General features: G+C 35.1%; 3 protein-coding genes across 7 annotated transcripts; 1 reads left to right on the top strand and 2 right to left on the bottom strand.

Moving 5' to 3' along the window:
- Positions 1-1,177: 1,177 nt before the first annotated feature.
- Positions 1,178-9,063, bottom strand: LOC109003771 (alpha-glucan phosphorylase, H isozyme-like). The gene is made up of 16 exons (XM_035690294.1): positions 8,758-9,063; positions 8,428-8,662; positions 7,585-7,764; positions 6,747-6,923; positions 6,581-6,666; positions 6,202-6,391; positions 5,705-5,797; positions 5,034-5,218; positions 4,789-4,906; positions 4,579-4,707; positions 4,207-4,425; positions 3,887-4,090; positions 3,638-3,796; positions 3,050-3,313; positions 2,104-2,294; positions 1,178-1,584 (listed from the first exon to the last, which is right to left on the bottom strand). The coding sequence occupies exons 2-16, from the start codon at positions 8,638-8,640 to the stop codon at positions 1,458-1,460; spliced, it is 2,535 nt and encodes an 844-aa protein (XP_035546187.1). The 5' UTR covers positions 8,641-8,662; positions 8,758-9,063; the 3' UTR covers positions 1,178-1,457.
- Positions 9,064-12,820: 3,757 nt separating this feature from the next.
- Positions 12,821-14,704, top strand: LOC109003770 (protein OCTOPUS-like). Its single transcript, XM_018982052.2, has one exon. The coding sequence runs from the start codon at positions 13,013-13,015 to the stop codon at positions 14,603-14,605; it is 1,593 nt and encodes a 530-aa protein (XP_018837597.1). The 5' UTR covers positions 12,821-13,012; the 3' UTR covers positions 14,606-14,704.
- Positions 14,705-16,746: 2,042 nt separating this feature from the next.
- LOC108979135 (protein NRT1/ PTR FAMILY 8.2-like) lies at positions 16,747-21,911 on the bottom strand. Of its 5 annotated transcripts, none has more exons than XM_018949729.2 (6): positions 21,691-21,911; positions 21,014-21,330; positions 20,126-20,325; positions 19,829-20,046; positions 18,355-18,908; positions 16,747-17,874 (listed from the first exon to the last, which is right to left on the bottom strand). In XM_018949729.2, exons 3-6 carry the CDS (start codon positions 20,229-20,231, stop codon positions 17,040-17,042), a joined length of 1,713 nt encoding a protein of 570 aa, XP_018805274.1. In that variant the 5' UTR covers positions 20,232-20,325; positions 21,014-21,330; positions 21,691-21,911; the 3' UTR covers positions 16,747-17,039. The 5 variants fall into 5 exon arrangements, with proteins under 5 accessions (XP_018805274.1, XP_018805275.1, XP_018805277.1 ...); XM_018949730.2 differs by having other exon boundaries at positions 21,014-21,135; XM_018949732.2 differs by lacking the exon at positions 21,014-21,330.
- Positions 21,912-23,074: the final 1,163 nt, after the last annotated feature.

The raw sequence follows: 23,074 nt of genomic DNA, 5'->3' as shown, positions 1-23,074 counted from the left end.
ATTGACGTGAATTTCACACTACATCAGAGAAGGCTGGTGCCTACACAGTTAATGTCAGTTTTGCTGAGAACCGGTTTGCCACGTCGTGGTTAAGGAAAAATAAACCGGCTGCAGAGTAAATTTATTCAAATATAAGGATATGAGATTACCGAATTACAAGAATTACGTCAGTTTGTAAGTTTACTTTTATATAATTCCTTCATATATGTAACACTTTTCATCTCAAAATACAAGCAGCCTAGATCGTAGTAACAAATTGGGGAAAAAAATACTTATGCTAAGAGCATTAGTTATGGCCTCAACAAACTTTAGCCAAAATTTGATTAAGAAATTCACTTTTACAAATTTAGTTAGTCATTTTTCATCATCATCAAATAACAGGCTCAACAAATCTTTCACTATTCTAATAAAATATTGATTTTGAACATTTCATTTATTTTAGTTATAATTGTAATTTAAATATTTATTCATTATTAAAAAACTACCTATTAATTTTCTAACGTTCATATTATTTCAATGACTACATTTCTTCAACGGATATATTTTTTTAACTTATATTTCTCCAACAATTATATTTCTTCAACGGCTATATTATTTCACTATAAAACAAAACATTTCTTCAATAATTTTATTCACTTCAACTCAAGTGAATATTTTAGTCTAAAAGAATTATTTGGCTAGTTCCTTTGGCTCAACAAATTTAGCTAGTGATTTAACTTGAAGTTAAAATTACTGTTGATTTGTTGAGCCAATTGTAGCACATTATCTTACACTTTAGCTATTCTTTAGCTATAATTTAATTTTGTTGAGCCCATAACTGGTGCTCTAACAATGTGTTTGAATCCGGTAATGGCAAATTAAATAGGTAGTTGAAAGAGATCCGTATATTGTAGGGATTCCTAGTTTGTCTTTGTTTGGATAGTGAGGTATTTTCAAATATTCTGATAATTCCTCACTACTATTTATTATTTTATTATTATTTTTCACATATCTTTCACTATTAATTACTATTCAATATTCTATCATTACTTTTTCATTACATTTTCACTATTATTCATAAAATACCTGATAATACCTTACTACCTAAACATGTGAGAATACGTCACTACCTCACTATTTGGTTTCTCTTGTGAAACCAAATAGTTATAACTAGGATACGAGGATACTCACAAGGACAAGAAGTTAATCAACAAAATAAGATTACAGACCCCTTAACACGGTTTCTCAATAAATAATAGGAAATTAGGTGTATTCGGATACCCGTTCTAAGTAAAACAATCATGGTGGAAATTTATTAGCAAGCACCTGAGCGACTTTGTCTCTATTGTTGATAGATGTGGGACCTTAATTTATTTTGTGCTTCTTTATTTCTCATCCTTCTGCTGCTGCTTATTTCTCATGCTACGTTGTATTATATGAAGAAGACAGGAACAAGATGGGGCTGTCGATGAAATTATTTATGGTACGGGGCATCCCGTAATGTTCCAGATTTCTTTGGCATACTGAGCGATTGTCCGGTCGCTGCTGAATTTGCCACTCCCAGCAGTGCTTAGTATAGACATCTTTAGCCACCTTTTCCTATCCCTGCAGCCAAAGACATTGATTATGTATCATTTGTTACAACCTAGATGTCAAAGTTCAGTGCTGAATGAAGATCAAAGTTACACTAACATTTACGGGTCTGCTCATTTGAATGGCATTAAGATTCCAAGTTCAGAAATGGTCTTAGATAATAAATTACTGTTGTTTGCAATAATCAAATGAAAAGGAAAAAAAAAAAAAAATAGAAGCTCGGGCTAGGCTTGCATATTTAGTACAGACACTAATATGTTCAGGACATTGGATCGAGGTTTGCATTTAGTACAGACACAAATGATAGGGAATCAGTTTAATGATCCATACAGAGGCTGTAGTTTCGTAAATAAGGGTGAGATTGATTTATTTGGTGGGACTGATTTACTTAGAATGGTGAAGGGAGCAGCCCAACTAGCCAAGCTCGAGCTGTTTACTAGCAGCTTACATATTAACAAGTCCAACCTGTCCAAGTTTCATTCTAGGTAGGATGTATAGTGATGTTATGGCTGAGGGGTGCTGAAATCTTACTTGTAAGCTTCATCTACTTTTGCCTGAGCATCCATGTAGCTTGGGAAGTCGTGACCTACAAGAAAATAATCACCACGACCATAACCGGTGTTTCCCTCTAGCGACTCGAGGAGTGGGTTGTAGTCATAACTTCCAAATGCTCCGCTCCTAATAAAGTGCTTGGCCTCCTCAAACCGGGGGTCTGGTTTGAACTGTGTCATTGACAAAAAGAGCCAACCATATAAGGAAAGGATTGGCAGCAAACCGGTAAGCCTATATATTAAAATACAGATAAGGAGAGGAACAGTAGAATATACTGTAAGAAAAAACCATTAACTAATGAGAAAGAATAATGATAAGCAAACGCTAGCTTTTTCTGTTTTATATGTCTGTTTCTAATTGTTGCTTGGCAACACTTTTGGAGCAAGTTAACAGAGTATTAGCACACCTATGGGATAGAAGGACTAGTTTTTAATCATAGGTCACTTTATGGAAGTACCATGTGTAGATTTAATATCTAACGCATGAAATAACTTAATTTGAAACCATGTCACTAGCAATTCTTTGTGGTATTTATATGTTTATGGATCTCAGAATACCAAAAGTTGGCTTTACTAAGCCACGGGCTTCAATTTATATCAATTAGGTTTTGGCAAGTTTTTTAGCCATTCAAGCTCTGTGACACTAGTACCATTTCCCTAGTAGGAAAAAAGCATGTTCATTAATCTATAAGAGTGAGAAGCTTTTATATAATTTACTTCTCCTGATATAAAAATTGGGGCCATTGGACTAGGGGGATTTTCTCTTGAATTATCCGAGGTGTACTTTCGGGAAACTTTTTGTCGAGAGCCTATGCACCTCCAGGATTAGTTGGGACTTTGTCCCTGATACCGGTGCCAGCAAAAAAAAAAAAAAAAAAGATTAAAATTGACTTATACCAATTATATGAAAATTGCAAAATTCATACCAGTCCATTCTCTCTTTTCTTACGCAGCCTTGGAACTTCATCTGCTGTTGCACCAAAGAGGAAAAAGTTCTCCTCCCCAATTTCCTCTCTGATTTCTACATTAGCTCCATCCAGAGTACCTATAATGAGACAGCCATTGAGTGCAAATTTCATGTTGCTTGTACCACTTGCCTCCATGCCTGCTGTACTAATATGCTGTGACAACTCACTTCCTGGAATAAGTATCTCTGCTACAGATACATTGTAATTTGGAACAAAAACTACCTGCAAAATTTTTGTCAGTTATGAGCAGACAAAGTCTATAATAAACCTTGAGAGCAATAAGCGCATATGCAGAACATGTAAAACGAGCAAGGCAATCTAATAAGAAAGATTGATAATACAGAATTAAGAACAGATAGCATACCAAGAACTTAAACAAAATCATTTGTCCTGAACTATATAACTGCATATACAGTTGATCAAAGTAGGTAATAATTAATCAGGCCCTGATGTACACGGGCTCATAATGCTGCTTATTATGAACCAACCTTGTCAACAGCATGGGTATGATAACTTTATATGGAAAGTCAAATCGAATTAAATTACCTTCAAATATCTATTTATATCGGGATCATTGTTGACAACAGCACCAACATCATTAACCAGCTTGACTATTCTTTTAGCATTTGTATATGTTGCAAATGCCTTTCCCCCGAACATGATGGTGCGAGGAGTTGTGTTCTTTCGCTCTTCGGCACTCATCTCCTACGAGAATGCAGTTCCAAGAAAGTTCTCATAGATAGTACAAGAATAATGCAAAATCAAGGATGATTGTGAGTGGGATGTCTTTTTTACCTTTAACTTCTTGTACCTATAAATTGCTCCCAGAATATTCAGAAGCTGTCTTTTATATTCATGGATGCGCTTGACTTGTATGTCAAATAGGCTATGTGGGTCAATGCTCTCCCCCGTTACTCGTTCTATATACTGTGCCAAACGCTGCTTATTAGCCATCTTGGCAGCAAACCATTCATCTTGGAAGTCTGCGTCATTGGCAAACTAATTGGAGAAAGCATCAGGAATGAATGATGAAAATTTGACACCACAGGAGGCAGTCCAAAAATGGAGAAAAGAAAAAAAATATTCCCATGTTTGGAATATTTCTTTATATGTACCTGTTGAAGACCTGCAAGTAGGTCAAGCTTGGTGACCCATTGTTCAGATCTTAACCTTTTGGTTATTATGCTACTGAGCTCAGGACTGCAAAATCGAAGCCATCGACGAGGAGTAATGCCATTGGTTTTATTTTGGAACTTTTTTGGCCATATAGAAACATAGTCTGCAAATAACTCAGACTTCAAGATATCACTATGTAACTGGGCAACTCCGTTTACCTACAGAGGGGTAACCAACAATAAATTACTAAAATTTTCAAAAGAAAAATTAAGATCAACGGAAGAAAGATGAGATCAATAGAACACGGAGTATATTCCATAGCCAACAATATGGTATATACTCTGTAGATTCTCAAACAATGGACCTCTTACCGTATGTGCAGAAACCACGCAAAGATTTGCCATTCGCACTACTGGCTTTTGGGGATTATCATCCACAATGCAAATACCAGAAAGCTTACTTTCAAGGTCAGTTCGTGTCTTACGTATCATTGCAATGAACTGCATGGAATTTGCAATTCAGGAGTCAACATACAAATATTATATGCGAAACAGACAGTAGGGGGGACGTAAGCGATATACTCTCTTATCAATTTCTTCTATGATCTCCATATGGCGAGGAAGAAGCTTCCACATCACAGCTGGTGACCATTTCTCAAGAGCTTCTGGAAGGACTGTGTGATTGGTGTAGGCAATAGTCCTGGTTCAATCATTTCAATCAGTTAATATATAAAATTGAGCTACAAACATGCTGAAGGATCAGAAAGAAGGTTGTGCTGCAACAACCCCAGTTAAAAATATTCTAACAAACATAAAGCACAATGCACCTTGTTGTGACATCCCAAGCTTCATCCCATCCAAGTCCTTCATGATCCATTAGTAATCGCATCAGCTCTGGAATCGAAAGTGTAGGATGAGTATCATTCAATTGTACTGCAACCTTGCTAGGAAACTCTGACCATTGCCATGATCCCTTCCCTAGTTTCCTCTCCTTAAATCTGAATATAATGTCCTGCAATTCATCAAAATATTAGAGCCAAAGACTGTAAAAACAGCATAGAGTTATCACTAAATACAAGGAAAACTAATTTCCAAAATTCCAACTAGAAGCCTGCCCTTGCCGACATCTGAGAGTTAAATGCTCAAGGCATCCATTATGCACTACAAATTTGCATCATCTGAGTATAATTCCCTGATATCACAATTTAAATGTTTTGGCCTCCATTGATTTTTTATGTTTAAGAGAGGTTATCGTATGCATCTTCATGCACCATAACCAACATAATATGAGTTTGTATCTCTGTCTCAGATGTATGTTTTTTTTGCAAGCATCTCTCCCTTAAATAAATGGTTTCTTCTTACTTCTTGATTTAGTTACTAGGAGAAGTATCTTATTATTTTTTAGAATTTTGGTACCATGTCAGGTCAGCACAGTTGAAATGAGAAAAGTCATAGCGATTAGAAGAAAGAATGATTTAAAGAGAAGAAATTAGATAACCTGAAGTGATGCACTACAAAGAAAGAATTGTTGCTTCAGCCGTAAGAGCTTTCCATTTTCTGTGGCATCCCCAGGATACAGGACAGCACAAATCTGCAAACGAAGAATTTAGCACCAATTCATTTCAGGACAACAGAAAGAAACATGGACGAGTGCTAACTATAGCATCCTTAAATAAGAGTAGCTTTCGCAATCATATTAATCAATTCAAGATCTCGTCATAATTATAGATTTAATTAAAAGAAAACCAAAACTTCCAGCAAAAGGAGAAAGGCAAAGGCTTACTACAGCATGAAACTTATTTTTTACAAACTAAATGGCACCTGCTCTTTTTTACAAGGGTTTGGTCCACAAGTGCTTTCTAGACAAGTCTTTTCATTAAAATAAAATTATTAATCAATTATCCCATCAATTCAGGAATCAGTACGGTTGTGCAACCGTCTCTTCTTTTGGTGGGGCAATTATATTTTTCATTACAAACAGTAATTGATACCAACCTGTTGAGCTTGAGAATGAAGCTGTGCAGCGGCTTCATATTGTCCATCATTAAACTGGAATAGGTTGAAATCCTCAGCACAAGCTTTTGCTTCCCAGAGACGAAGACTAATAGTATTCTTGGTTTTGTATCCTGGAATTGGCACATCGTAAGCTAGAGCTTGCACCACCTCTCCACCTACCCATTTTCGGCTGTAACACAGAAATGTCATCAGTGAACTTAGTTTATTATTTTGTCATGTTTGGCTACGAAGACATTACGTCATAACTAGACTAGAGTGTATGATTTTTGGTCATACAAAACGTCATAACTAGACTAGAATATATGTGTGTGTGTGTATATATATATTAACTAAGAAAATAATTAATTCTCCAACTTACGATCCATCAGGAGTAACGTCCACGTGGCCAAAGAATCTGACAGGATAGACTATGTCATGCCTAACAACTTCCCATGGACTAAACTTCTGCATAATTTCCAAAAAAAATGTCATGAGCATTCCACCAATTACAAACTATTTGACAGAATTTGCAGGTTAAATCAAACCTCAAGCCAATCCTCGGCACTTTCTACTTGGCCCTCCTTGGTGATCCTCTGCTTGAATAGTCCATACTTGTACCTTAAACCATACCCCCATGCAGGCAAATTTAATGTTGCCATTGAGTCTAGAAAACATGAAGCAAGCCTTCCAAGACCACCGTTTCCTAGAGCTGCATCTTTCTCCTACAGAGATTCATTTCTGATGACCATAAACCTATTGCATGTAAAACTAAATAAAACCATACTAGTGGAATCAGATTTATGTTTTGGGCGTCCACAAGTTTGGGATGAGGCTCTATGATTATTGATCATGCCCACAGGGTATTGGTGCCACTTCATTTTCTGTGGAGAGTGGAACCCATTTTAATCTCCTTTCCTCTCTCCATGTTGATGAGAGGAGAAAATCTTAATCATGTGGAACACTAAGGCTTCCATATTCACAAGAAAATTAGAAAAAAGGGGTGACATTACTGATCTTTTGTGCCAAGGATTATCCACAACCAGATAAGACCAGTTGCATCTCATTACCAACTAGAATTGTAAAAGTGTTTTGCTACTTATAAGCTAGTGTGTGAATACACAAACTTACTAATCACTACAGGAACCATTACAATTATAAGAAAATAAGTCAAAACACCAAAACTTTTATATCTCAACTGAAGTGGTAGGCTTCTACATTAACAGTGTGTTTGGTGCGTTAATGAACAGATTTGCAAAAAAAAATTGTTTCATTGAAAATCCTCCGTATTGTTGAACAGACTGCATAGAAAGAGGCTCCATAAAACAAGTCTTACATGTTGTTTTGTTTTTGGAAGCATAATTACTGGAGAAAAAGGAAAACTACCTGCTCAGCTATTTCCTCAAGTTCATGCCCCAACTTTTTCAGAGCATCACCATATGCATCTTGAATGTTCAGATTCCCAATAGCATTAGTCAAAGCTCGTCCTTGGAGATACTCCATTGATAAGTAGTATGTCTGTTTGGGATCAACTTTGTGAAAATGACGGTAGGTCTCATTCCATTGCTGTAAAAGTGATTAAAAATGAACAGCAACACCATTAGTCCAGCTTTTGCGGATGACTAGATAAAAGTAACCCTATACTTAGTGCTGAGAATGGACATAATCATTAGATTAAACTCAAAACCAGCTGCAAACTTCCTTCATTTCACTCTAGAAATTCCAATGGTATTATCCTATTAACAATATAAGATCACAATTTACACATAAACGACATCAACATACAATTAGAATCCAAGAGCTTATTCACAACGCACAGGTCAAAACTTCACCAAGAGTACTTTCAGATTTTTGTAATTTAGAAACATATTGAGCTATTCGATTGAAACAAATGACATAATGCTATAGTCAAATGATTACGGACTAGACTTAAAAGCACCATGTCGTGAAGAAATATCCATAACAGAGTCTCCATGCTCGTTTTGAGTTGTTTCTCCTACGCTAATATAGGCTAAATGCTTGAATTTGTATATGATATCAAGATATACTCAAAAGACGAAAATGACAACACAAACAGAGGTAGCACCTATACAAGCTATCACAAAAGGGAGTTTGAAATTACATTTATAAAACTAATACTACGTACACGAAGAAAGCAGACTTGAATGCAATTTAGGAAATTAGCATGATATTAACTATAATAAAAGCACAGAGGTTCAGAAATCGTACTTGTACAAGACGATCGCGAACGCTCTCGGCCGTCGCGTAGTACGCTTGCTCCGGCTCGAACTTGAAAGGAGAGAAATGAGGGCTGAACTGAGCGTGGTAACTGATATTTGACGCGATTTCAGCTGGCTCCTCGGCCAGAGGCTGTGCCACGGCAGGGATTTTAGCAGAAACGTCATAAGCAGGGGAACCATTAGCTTCTGCGGTAGCCGCCATGCCTAACAATCGCTACTATAATCTGTAAAACAAGATTTCTAACAATTGAAGGACAGCCGTATATCAAAGAAGGGTAACGAAATACACTGAACTGAGTCTTGTAGTTGTAGAGCTTACACTTGCGAAAAAAGAAAAGAAGAATATAGTCTGGAATGAAAGCACAGGGAGAGAGGGATTAGTAAACTGAAAAATATCAAAGAGTAGAAGCAACTTGAGGGGAAGATATTTCTTCTTTTCAGGTACAGTCCGATAGAGAGAATATGCGAGGTTCTATGATATTAAAGGGGAAATGGACAAAGAGAGATAGAAAGAGAGTGAAAGGAGAGGTTTTGGAGCGTTTGGAGGAAAAGAAAAGAAAAATATCAGGGATGGAAGAAGACAGGTACTGAAACGAAGGTGAATGACAATCACATGGGAATGGAGCCAAAGAGAGTGCGTGTGTATGGGAGAGAGAGGTGGTAGACATGGCACCTCACGCTTGGTGGAAGATTAGGCGGAATACACGTGGTGGCATTCAATTTAAAGCGCGAAAAACGAGAGTGAATCTGAGCTGACGGCTGATCACAAAAAGTCCGTTTGATTAGGGAGTTTACCGGTCCGTTTGAATAAAGTATTATTAAATAATTTTATAATTGTATAAACACAATGTAATTATTTTTAAAAAAAATTAAAATTTATTATTAAAAATTAATTTTTTATATAAATCTCATATTTTATTATTTTTTTAAATGATTACGCGATTGTTACATAATTATTCACAGTTACATATATATTTTCTCTTAAAAAAATTATAATAATGATATAAAATAAGATAATTTAGTTTTACGTAATCAAATCAGTCCTAACGCATTTTGAATAGATTAACGCTAGTAGAACACTCTTTTTAATAATTTCTTAATAACATGCTTCATTTAAAAAAAAAAAATGTATTGTATTTACGTATTCTATAACTGTAAATATAATTTCTCTTTTAAATATACACCCACAATTATTTTTATAATGGTATTTAGGGATGTTTAGAAAATTTTTTTATCTAATCTCATCTCATTTCCTTTTCAAACATCATTCAACTATAAATACTTTGAAACTAATCATTACAATTTTTTCAAACTAATCATTATAAATTTCTTAAACTTTTCAAATAAAAAAAATTCAACATTTTCTAATAAAAATAATATTAAAAAATAATATTTTAATAATATTTTTTATTCAATATTTTCTCTCTCATTTCTCAAAATCCAATAAACACTTAACTCAAATTATCACACTACTATTCACAAACTATCTTATTATTATTTACAAAATTTTTATCTCATCTCATTCCTAAACATTCCCTAAAACTAAAACAATGCTACACAACCTCTCAAATCTCCACACACCATATTTTTTAAAATCTTTAAATTTTAAATTTTCTTTTGATTTTATTCTTTTTAAATTAATTCAATTCTTTTATTCATTATTCATATATTAAATATTTGATAGAAGAAAAAAAAAATTAAAAAAGTGTGATGTGTGGAAGTTGTGTGAATAGTAGGAGGTTGTGTAGATTTTTTCCTAAAACTATATTTTAAATTGAGAGTTTTCTATAAAATAATATTATTTTAATAAATTATTTATTATTTAAAATAAAATTATGTAAATAATTATAAAAATGGTCGAATATATATCATCTTCCTTCATAAAATCTAAGACCCATCAGTCATTTTCTTAAGAAAAATTCAATTGTATTTTCAAAAGTTTTAAGATGCCATGTTATTTTTTCTAATTTAAGAAATATTAACTTCTAAAATTAGAACTCATTTTCAATGGAGTGGCATGCTTGTATTAATTGATTATAAAATAAGTTTAAAAAATAATTATAAATGAGTTTTGGGTGTATCAATACCGTTTTACTTTAATAATTGACCTATTACTTTTAAATATATTTTATTTATTATTTTTAGTGTATTTTTCAATAATTGACCTATTGCTTAGTAATACTGAAAAATCATTATGGTAATCAAGATACTTATAAAATGATCATCATCCATTACAACATTATCATATGATGGTATATATGATAAAAAGTCATTATTTCTATTCAAAGATATGAGTTGGCCAAAATTAAGCACTTTCACCTTCCAAATTCCTCCCATGAGAACCATCATTCTATAAACCTCAAGGTGTATGGTTGAATTTTGTACACAATCAAGCCAAAATGAGCTGAAGGAAAGTAATTTATACTCAAAGGAACTAAAATATCAGTTTTTCTAGTTGTTGACAAATCATAACCTTTAACTACAATTCTTACACAAAAAACGATACAAAATACTAACTAATGTCTTGACTTCCAAAATACCAAAAGGCACTAAGGCAAGAGTTTTACTACTTATGAGGATACAATTATTTAAAAATATCAATGAATAATATTAGATGCAGTCTTAGAATATGTAAATCTTAAAAAAAAACAATTCATCATGAAAAGGTTGATTTTTTTTTTCCTTAGATCTAAGATTTCTCATAATTTTTTAAAAATGAATACGTGAAACTTGCATATTTTAAAATTTGTACAAATAATTTTCCAATATTAATATTCCTTTCATACTAACTAATGCCGCATATTTTAATGTTGACGGTAAATTTATAATGTTAATAAACAAATTTATATATAAATTTTTTTCTAGAAAAGAAATGTGGAATCAAAGATAATATGGTTTGTTAGTCGAATATACAAAATTATATAAAATTGTACCACACTAGAACAATTTTTTTTTTTTGTTGGAACCACTCTAAGATAGGATTTTTCGAACTCACATTTGCAGAGGAAATTAGAACAATTTAAACTACATTATAGACATTTTTGTGACATCCATATGCTCTTCTCCTCCAATCCAAATTTGATAGTTTCTTTTTGTGGGATGAAAGTGACACATTTTACGTAATGAAATAAAAGTGAGATGACAATATGGTATATAATATTACTCTATTTGAATAATCGTCTTCAACTCAATTAAAACCTATACACTCAAACCCTCCATGACACGTTCCACCACCAAATTAATTGACATATTAAAAAGAAAGAAAATTTCGTATAATCTCACCGGAATAAAATAGAAAAAAGAAATCGACGATTTATTTATTGAAATTTCAACCTGAAGAAAGTAGGAAAAGCTTTTTCTTAGATCAATGGTTTAGCTTCCACTCAAAGTGACAATCATGAGCTTTTCTTTCTTCCTTTTTTGCTTCTTTTTAAAGAAAAATCCCAACCCCACCTAATATTAACTCTATGATAAAATTATTTACAATATAAATTGTGGATTTTATATTAGTTATTAACTTATATTGATAACAATTATTATTTTTATATTTTAGTGCTTAATTATCCACTCATATGGAATCTATTCCTATGAACAAAAAAAGTGTGAATAAAAATAAAATACGATTTATTATGAACTATCATTTGATTAAAAAAAATAGTTATAAAAAATTTTCAATTAACTTTTTATTACATTATTTCCTTAATTTAATACCTGAGATTATTAAAAAAATTAATTATTATTTTAAATCAAATTATTGAAGTGTTATCATAATAAAAGGAAGTTACAATGAAAAAGAATGTTATTCTTTATTTAATTAATGTTAGATATAATTTTAAGGTGTATAAATTTTACTTATTTTATTAAAAAATAGAAACTATCATTAAAATATAATTTTTTATAATCTTAAATTTATCATTTTTTTTTAAAGAGAGTGCAAAATTTTGATAATCATATATCGTTTCTCCTCTTATTATAATTAAAAGGACAATGTTACGTCCATCGCTCTCAGCTCCCGTTAAGAGCTACCGTTAAGTATAATTGATATTTTATTTTTATATTATTTTTTAATATTTTTTTTAAAAAATAAAAAAATAAAAATAAAAATTTTAAAGTAAGAATCAATTATAAGAACATCATTTTACTAATTAAAAATATACGATAAAATCTAAAACTGGTATTATTTTTCCGAACAAGTGAAGGGGTTTTAGGCAGGATTTTTTAATTGAGAAAAGTTACGTATCAGTCGAAAGCCGGAACACAACTCGCATCAATTTTTTATTTTTTTACACTCGATACGTTGAATGTACTGTAACTTCCGGCTGATTAAAATAATTTCTCATCCTAATTCAGCGCTGCGTGTGTTTCCTTCCATTTCTAACAGTCACACTCCCCACTCTCTGCTCACCACCCATCGCTAAGAAAAAACAGTACCTTCTCCCCCGATTCACTAGTCCCTGTCAGTTCCACTCCCCTACTCTCTCTCTCTCTCTCTCTCTCTCTCTCTCTCTCTCTCTATATATATATATATATATATATGCAATGCACCGACTCCCCGCCGCTCTACTCCCCCGGCCATGACCTCCGAACCCAGAAGCCGCCTCTTCAGCTGCCACCGCCACCCCAGCAGACCCGTCACCGGTTTCTGCGCCTCATGCCTCCGCGAGCGCTTCGCTTCCATCCATCCCGCCCCGCTCCAGGAGATGGGGGCCTCCGCTGTGCTCCGCCGCAGCAAATCTTTCTCCGCCAAGGACTCTTCCGCCGTCGCGGTGGCATCCGAGCTGCCAAGCCGGAGGTCCTGCGAAGTTAGGACTCGGAGCACGCTGTGGGAGCTTTTCAATCTTGATGACGAGCGCAAGGCCCTGATTGGGAGGTTTGAGGTGGGATTAGGGGACCTCGGATTAGGACTGAGTGAGGAGGACGAAAATGTGAATGATTGTGGAGGAGAAATTAGGGCTACGGAGAAGGTTCTTGCTGATATCGGCAATGGACTAGAGAGTGAGATTGTGGAGGAAGGGATGGAGCTTAAGACGATGAAAGAGTTAATAGATCTCGAATGGCGGAGCCAGAAGAGTGGAGTAAGGGATTTCAAGGACATTGCCGGGAGTTTCTGGGAGGCGGCTTCAGTGTTCAGCAAGAAATTGAGGAAACGGTGGCAAAAGCAGAAGATAAAGAAGCACAATGCTGTTAGTAGTCGTAGTTTTGTGGAGGTTGAGAAGCGGAGCGGGAGGCGGTGGAGAGAGACCCGATCAGAGATTGGCGAGTACGGAGTGGGGAGGAGATATTGCGATACGGACCCGAGGTTATCGGTCGATGTGGAGCGGTATTCGTTCGATGAGCCGAGGGCTTCTTGGGACGGGTGTTTGATAGGAAAGGCGTATCCGAGGCTTACACCAATGGTAGCCTTGGAAAAGAAAATGAATTTGGGGAATGAGGAAGAGCAGAGGAGTCCCGGTGGTTCAGCTCAGACGAAGGATTACTATTCAGAAACTCCGTGTTCGCAGAGGTGGAGGAGCTTTGATCGTTCCAATTCGCATAGGAAAGGGATGGTATCAGAGTTTGATGGCCTGAAATTGGTATCCAATGCAAATGCGAATGAGTCTCCACTGAGTACGGATTTATTCTACGGGGCGAAGTTGGGCATTGCAGTGGAAACTGATGCGAGGAATGGAAACCCGAAATGTGCGAAAAATGATGATTTGGGGAGTATCGAGTCTGTTCCGAAAGATGCTGCTGCGTCTGTGGCAGGTGCGATTAGTAAGAAGGGTTTGAAGAAGTTGAGTAAGTGGCCCAAAATACGGAATATTTTCGGATTGATACAGAGGCAGAGGCAAAGCCAACCTAAATGTGGTAATGAAGAAGAAAAGTACGATGAAGGAAATGTGGCTGATCAGCCATTTGGGGAGTCTTGGCAGAAGCTGAGGCGGGTGGCCATTGCAGAAGCAAATGTGTCTGTGAGCCAGAAGCTTATCCGCTGCTATACCGTTAGCTGTAGGAACTCCTACAGAGTGGCGGGATTGCAGCAGAACAGGACCGCAAGATATTCGCCAAACAACCTTGATAACGGCCTGTTGAGGTTCTATTTGACACCGTTGAGGAGCTATAGGAGAAGTAAATATGGAAGGGGTAAGCTAAAGAACACGCATTCAAAAGCCAGGACCCTCTTGTAAAGGTGCATTCATCTGCTCTTGAAAGACATTAACTTATTGTAAAAAGACATATAAACGTGTTTGTTCTTGTTCATGGAATAAATGCCCATTACATTGCTATCGTTTTCTTAGAGTTAGAAGGCTGAAAACTTTGGTTTCTGTTAGTGTTAATGATATTGAGAACTGATATGACAGTGTAGCTTAGCATATCCAGCAAAAGAAAAGAAATGATCAGAGGAAGGTTAGAAATTAGAATTCTTTAAAATCCAGGCTTAAATTTCTCTATTTTCAGTAATGTCGAATGTCATTGGCCATCTTCTTGAACTCAATTTTCCTTGTGGAAGTGGGGATAGAGGATAAAGAAAGAAACGGAACTGGCGAGACAAGAAAACAATGTCTGATTGTGACGTTCATTCCAACAGTTGGGAGGCAAGTTCGAAAACGCATTGCAGTTACACCAACACCAAGTCAAAGTAATTCCTGTAATAATGTCGAGTTTAACCCTTCGTGAAATATATAACTTTCAATTTTACTTGCATAATTATGCGTGCTAATGTATCGATTATTGAAAATAGTGAAAATTTATAAATTTAAAAAAATACTGATAAAATGAAGGGCACATAAAATTGGAGTTACGTGCAGCACGTTAATATATAGAAAGATGTTAAATATATTTAAAAAAAAATTATAAAAAAATTTATTTTTCTACATGTTAATTATTGATATATTGAAAATCATAAAATTTAAAATTTAAGAAAAAAATTAACAAAATGAGTATTGTAAATAAAAATATAAGTACATATAATACTCTTCTAATATATATTAATTAGTTTGGATATTGAGAATATCTAACTACTATTTATTATTTATTATTATTTAATATTTTATTATTATTTTTTGATTATTAAAATACCTGAAAATCCTTCGCCACGCAAACCCAACCCAAGCCCGTTTTCTTTTTCTCTCTCTCTCACCCGTGCTGCCCCTACAAATTGATAACTTCATATTATTGTGCCGCTCATCACCTACACCCCGTAAGCTTTTCCTTGATGGCTCAGAATCAGTTGGTAGTTCCTCATTTATCTGCAAACAGAAAAATCAATGGGTTTCTGCTCACGTGCTTGCTGGATCAGACTAATCTAATGTGGGCCTAACAGTCCTCATAACGTGTATCTTTAGATTAAAAAAATAAAATTATTTGTAAACTTATTTATTAATAGACTAAATACAACGTTGATGTGAAAGTCTATCACATTGATAACTATTCATTTTTATTTTAAAATTTCTTTGATTGACGCCAAAGTCTATCACAGTCCTCGTAAAGTTTCTCACTTTGTTTAACGGTAAAAATGTAGATATAAATTGACAGAAAATAGTGCTCCCTAGATCACAGGTACAAATTACAATAATGCACAGTAACTTCTCTAAAGAGAGTATGGTTGGTTTGGATAGATAAGATGAAATGAGATAGTTTAAATAAAATATGAAAATTAAAAAAATATTATTTTTTAATATTATTATTATTTTAGGATTTGAAAAAGTTGAATTGTTTATTATATTTTATATAAGAATTTAAGAAAATTGTAATGATGAAATCCAAATGTGCCGTCATAGTCATAGGATTAAAGTTGTTTATATAGCAGTTTGGATTTTCACTGACCATTTGGTTTTCTGAGCTAAAATAGATGAATGACTACCTAGAAGTTGTACATGTGGAATTACTTAGAATTCACGTCTTTTTTATAAGCTGTATTCGATTGAGATCAAAGACCAGTGATTTGGGTTTCTTAATGGCTTCACTTTGTAGAAAATCTCACACCTTGTATATAAATGATGCAATGAATCAAAAGAAAAGAAACATAAAGGGTAGTGCATTCAGTACTTTAATTAGCTATCCTTAATGCCGACCTACACTTGCATAGACGTTCTGATTTGCTACAAAAGGGTAGTGCATAAACAAAAGCTTGTCCCTATTTTTTCTTGGAAGCTGAAGTTGGACAGTCCGATTTTTCATATTTTGCTCTATATTTATCAATATATCCATATATCTGAGATTCTTAAGGTCTTATTGTAATATCTGAGCAACTTGTTCAAAAGCATAGCAAGAAAAGAGCTACTCGTTGCCTGTAATTTGAAGTGCTTTGTCATCAAGGGAATGCACGTTGGTTAGAAGCTAAAGAGAAAATGCTGACAATCATTGAGGCAGCAGTAAATGTTCAGATAGAGTTTTTGTGGTACATTGATTTATGAAGCGAGAAACATTTGCTTAATCTATATATATTGCAGTTCACTTTCTCCTTTCATCCTATTCGCTTCATTTTTGCATTTTCTGATGAAAGCAAACATAAGAGTACTGTTATGCTTGAATATACTTCCAACTGTGTTGCATGCATAAGGAGATGATACTCATAAAGCTGATTGTATATACAAGTGTTTCGACAACCAGAGTATCCGATCACTGGAGACTTCCCGCTGTCCTTTTGTATGTGTACCATTTTGAAATGAAGATAAAAGCTATCAAATTCAGCACACTCAGCACAGCCAAGAGCCAAAAGAAGTATTGGAGATGACCATAATTCAAATTGTCTGGTATCCATCCAAGCTTTCCGTTTTTAGTACTCACTTTGGTAACAATGGTTACAAGCAGAGAACTCAAGTAGCTTCCCAGAGCCACAGTGGTCAATGAGAGAGCAGAGGACAAGCTCCTCATGGCATCAGGTGCTTGTTCGTAAAAAAATTCCAACTGACCAATGAAGGTGAAAACTTCTGCACAACCTATGAGGAAATACTGAGGAACTTGCCAAAATATGGACATGGGGATGTACTCAAGTTCGTAGTAGTTGTGTCTTCTAACCATTTGAAGCCGAACAAGCTCCAAAACTGCTGCAGATATCATGGAGAAGATGGATATGAAGAGGCCAATGCCCATTCTCTGGAGCTGAGTTAGGCCAGTCTTGTGACCAGTGTATTTCCTAGCTAATGGGATAATGATTCGATCATAGATTGGGACCCAAAAAATGACACTAAGGGTGTCGAAGATTGACAGAGATGCAGATGGGATTTTGAAGCTTGAGTGGCCAACATGAGGATCCATGGTCTCACCTTGCAACACGAATAAGGAGCTCATTTGACTGTAGACAGTGGAGAAGATGATACCAGTGGTCCATATCGGCAGCAGCCGTATAATAGCTTTGAGCTCCTCAACTTGAGTTACTGTGCAAAGTGCCCATGGATTTGGTGAGTCTTTTATGTGATCTTTTTGTACCTCGACTGCCGCTTTGTCAAAGAAACTGAAGAATACAACATTGGACAAGGATATAGACTAATTCAGGGAAAGCTGACAAAAATGAGAACTGAACCCACCCAACCAAAGAAAAAAAGACTGTTTCTTACATTTGTCCAAAAGCATCGTGGGCTATTATATATAGTTTTATTTTTTTTCCAGGAATCGGATTGTAATGTGGGTGACTTTGTAAAATTATGGATATGAAATCCTAGCATATCATTTCTGATTTTATGCTATTAGCTTTCTTTCTTGAAGATATAATTAAAAGCTCCGGGATATTCATTAAGATATGTTGCATGAGTCGGCTAATGAATTAAGATTAAAATCCTGTTAAACTAAAGGGACAAGCAGATTTTGCTCCCAAGTTTTGCCGAACGAGGTGGACTAGAGGTCTTTCTACACTGGGACAAGGCCATGAAAATGCAGAGAACTAATTCCTTTATCCTTGCTTATTAGCTCTCATTGACAAGTCTTAGAAACTAACCTTAAATCTTTTGTGTGATCAAGCTTGCGGCTTCCTGTGATAGTTGATTCTGCATCTGTAGTCTCATACAAAAGGGACTTGTCAGCAGGTACCTCAATTTTGTGTTTTCTCAACGATGCCACCACCACCTGACAGATGCGTGTCAGAGGGCTACCGCCAGGTTTCTGGTTACGATACAATCGAGTACCTGAAAAGAAACTCAATACAGCGATCGCCATGGCCACTGCTGGGATGCCAAAGCCCCATCCCCAACCCACATTGTTTTGTATATAGACCAGCACAGAAGAAGCAATGAGAGCACCGATATTGATCGAAAAATAGAACCAGTTGAAGAAAGAACCTTTACTTTTCTTCTCAACCTCATCATTATCATCAAATTGATCAGCTCCATAAGATGAGACACAAGGCTTAATCCCACCAGTGCCCAGTGCAATCAGGTAAAGTGCCACATAACACAGTGCAGCTTGTGCATCTGTTGCACGACAATTATCTTTTCCATGACATGTTGGCTTTAGCCCAGGGACTGATGCTGAGAGTGTCAAAAGCGTCATTCCCTGGGTAAATTACAAACAGATTTCATCACTTGATGAGCAAGAACATGCAACTCATAGATGAGCTTTTTCTGAAAACTGAGGCCAAACGTGTGGGGATTCTGAATTATGTATCACTAGTCACCCGAATCATGGATGACATGGCCCAAAAGGAGCAAAACTTTTGCTTCAAAAATATTACATAAATGAAAGTAGACGAATGCTATAGATGAAAGAAGGCGTAGTGTTCCTGATCTTAAAAACTCTATGACCTTACAAATTCTTTGAAATATATGATCATTTAACACATAAATGGAAGACGTATCTCAACAGGAGCAGATGCTATTGCTTTGAAAACCATATAACTTATAGACAGAGATTGTAAGCCTGGATAGAGTAGATGAAAGAAGGGGTGTTTAGAAGTGTAATGCAGGAAGAACGAACAAATCTATCTGATTTCCTTTTTAATTGGCCAGTGCTTCTTCATAAATTCTTAATATTCTTATTACGAAGTTCTGTCAAATACTACCAGAAGCAAAATCATTCCTAATTTCAGATTCCCATGATGGAGTGTTAAGACTGCGTTTGAATGTTGATCTGAGCTCAGTTCTTTATAAATAGTAGTGAGTTGAGTGGTGGAGGGAGTTATGTGGGTCTATCTAAACTGAGTTTAAAGTATGTTTGAATGTTAATATGAATTTAATACATTTTATGGAAAGTTGAAAAATGTTGTGGGTTTCACATATAAAGATGTATTAAGATGAAAAAGGTTGTGAGTCTCACGTGTAAGGAGGTTTTGAATTGAGGCGAGTTTAATAATTTGAGAGTTGAGTGTTTAGATGTTAAACTTAGTTTAAAATTAGACTGAGCTCAGTTGAATTTTGCAACCAAACGCAGCTGCATGAACTACTGTGCTTAAGACTTTCAAGTGAACCAAAACTTACAATAACGTAGATAATGGAGAAATAGGCGATAGTACGATATCTTCCAAGATAGGCATCAGCAAGAAATGCCCCAATCAAAGGGGTGAGATAGCATGTTCCGCCCCAATTCAAGTTGTTCCTAGTGGCAGTAGCATTGTGCTGATGGAGTTGTTTCTTAAAATAAAGCACAAGGTTGGAGCTCATCCCATAGAACGCCAATCGTTCACAACATTCATTTCCTGTTGATGAAAGCTGAAATTGATGAACATCTTATTTCCAATCATGAGTTCCCACTAGTTGTGTTAGGAGATGGATTACCTAGAATGAAGGGGCAGGCCTTCCAGGTTCCAGTTTTACTTCTATCAGCCGGATTTCCAAGGTGATCTACTGTCCCATCTTTCGTATATTTATCATCTTCGGCCATGATTTTTCAGAAACTTTCTTGTGTTTGCTTGTTCTTTCCAAGGGATTTGGTAAAAACTGATCAACCCACACCTTGAACTTGAGCTAGAAGTGCACTAAACAACAACCATGAAATGCATTAATTTTCTTCACAAAAATGATAAGTTGTACAGCTTTTGTGGCTTATTAGGCTCACTTCAACAAAATTCTTACTCCAGATTAATGAAGTAATTTAGCCGCAGGCATTCTATTTAATCATTGCACTCTGATGCATAGGCACAATTCTGCTTAAAAGGAAAGGAAGTTTGAAGCTTTTTTAGAATTTTAATTCTGACTTTTCTTGGCTTACTTGGATTCCAGAAATTTACCAAGCAACCCTTTTTACAAGCTATGCAATAATGTGAAGGCTAATCACAAAGATTAAGAATATACAGAGGCAATAGATGAAACATAGATGGTGTTAGGCAGATAAAAATCCTAGGAATATGAATGTCTTAGGACATCAGCTTCACCCAAAACCTTGAAGTATACGTGGTTTTAGCCAGTTATTTCTCAACAACTCCTTTCTTTCTTTCTTTCTTTCTTTTTTTCTCTGAACATGTTATATCAACCACTCGCATACCAGGATTCGGGATCAGCTCGTACACTCCAGAGATGCTATTGGAAATTATTGAAGAAATTTTCCACCATGGAGACAAAGATTATTCATTTACTTTTTCTTGAATTTAGGAGCAGAAGTTCAACAATGAAGCACATACAGTACTCACACAGACAAGAACATACTAGGATGAGGGGGAACCAAACCTGGGACTTCACAGTTCATTAGATTTATCCAGAAGAGCAGTAGATGCCCCAAGACCAAGAGCAGAACAAGTGCTGTAGATAGAGAGAGAGAGCGTGCCCAGAAACTCAACACACCAAAAACACTACAATTCAGGATGACAGTCAAAGCCAGGTGATGTATATGAAGTCATGAACAAAGTATACCCATAATCTATGATACTTCGTTATTTTTTCCTCTGGCTACCGTCCTTGGAATCTTTGACCTTGGGGATAGCAATAAATGCAGAATATCACGAAGCCAATCAAAGATGACTTTATAAGTGCCCTGATCTAGCAGACTAGCATATACCAGTTGAAAGAGCATGTTACTTTTGAGCCCTTTGACATTTCTATGATAATAATGAGAGATATTTAAACGTAAATAGAGAAGAGAGTATGGTGTGCAGTGACTGCTGAGTGTGAACAAGAATACGGCATGCCAAAAAAAATTCCCACTTCAGTAAAAGTAGCCGAAACCTGATTGCTATCAACACATCATTTTTCTCTGATTAGAAGATAAAATATAGGGCGAGTCAACATTAACTGCATATTTTCTATTTTTTTTTGGGGGTCCAAAGCTCTTTCCACCATTAAAGCAATGAATATTACCATATATTGTATATGCTTCATATCATTGAATGGATGAATATAACTCTTACCTTATTTATGTATAATGATGCTGGAAGCCTGGAACACACTGGACATAGTGAAATTTGTGAGTGAAAATTCCAATGAAAAATAAGGCTTCTCAAGCAGTTCCAATCCTAAGAAGTAACAAGTTCCTTTAATGGAAGAAGCAGGGAGGATGGGGTTGTAATGACTGGACAATAAGGACGTTGAGTTCTAGGGGTCCCTCCCATTCTTAGCTGTATATATGCTTTTACAAATCCCCCGCACCCAGAAGGACAAAACTCAACAAGGACGGCTTCTTATGCCATATTTAATTGCTCTCATATATATATATATATATATATATATATATAGGTAGATTCCTACGGAATACGCTGTCTCTCATTTATAATATATGATTCTATCTCCGTGACGTTAGGTCCAACAATTTTGGCAAAGATAGATAATTTAGATTAGATAATTATGTAATAAGAAATGATATTTGCATTACTAGACTGTATAAATTTCACGCACTTCCTTTAAAAAAAGTGAGTAAATATGAGATTTATATGAATTTTTTTTTTTTTTTAATAATGAATCTCACTTTTTTCAAATGGAGCACTGAAGCCTGCAAACTCTAAAATTGTATCTAACATTATTCGTATGTAATTTAAATGAATAATGATATTTATTCATCTATTTTACGGAAACTTTGCAATTAATTCATACGGCAGTAACACTTTATTAAAAATACTAATTTTTTTTATTCCACGATCAAATTTTACATAATTGTGTATCATTTAGAGTAAATTTGTATGCGATTAAATTTGGAATTATTTCAAGTTATTATTCTTTAAGTGAATATGTTATTGCAACAAGAAAAATAATTATTTATGATTAATTATTTATTGTGAAAATGATAATTTCTTATCAAAATGAGTCAATTAGTATTACGTCATTCTCGTAAAAAATTACTCGCCACAAATATTCGTATCTATATAAGCATGTTTGATGGTAAATAGATGTAATCGTGTTTGGACTCTCAAATCAAAGGCATAGATCTTTTCTTCAGTGTGAACAAACATATTTGAAAGGGACTCTACGAGCTTGCATGGGCGAGTGTGGAAAGAAGAAAAATGCCCACTTACGTACGTTGAATTCTACGACCAAATGACAAAAAGAGAAGAACAAGAAGAGGGGAGGGAGGAACTTGTGTTCAATTGGACTAAAGAGCAGTATTCAATGCATTATTCGCAGTATGGACTATTAAAGACAGCCACAAGGGCTTGTCCCTCTCCATCAATCTCCCTCGTGCCACTTGACAAATTCCAAAAATAGTTCACATCATTTCAGACCATATGTCACGGTAAGTTCAAGGGTTTCAAGTGATAAAGAGAGATACAAAAGATTCGATGTCCTTGATAATTAAGAATG

This window comes from Juglans regia, chromosome 5, assembly GCF_001411555.2.
Source record: "Juglans regia cultivar Chandler chromosome 5, Walnut 2.0, whole genome shotgun sequence".
NCBI classification, from domain to species: domain Eukaryota; kingdom Viridiplantae; phylum Streptophyta; class Magnoliopsida; order Fagales; family Juglandaceae; genus Juglans; species Juglans regia.
This window is presented reverse-complemented; position numbering and strand designations above follow the sequence as displayed.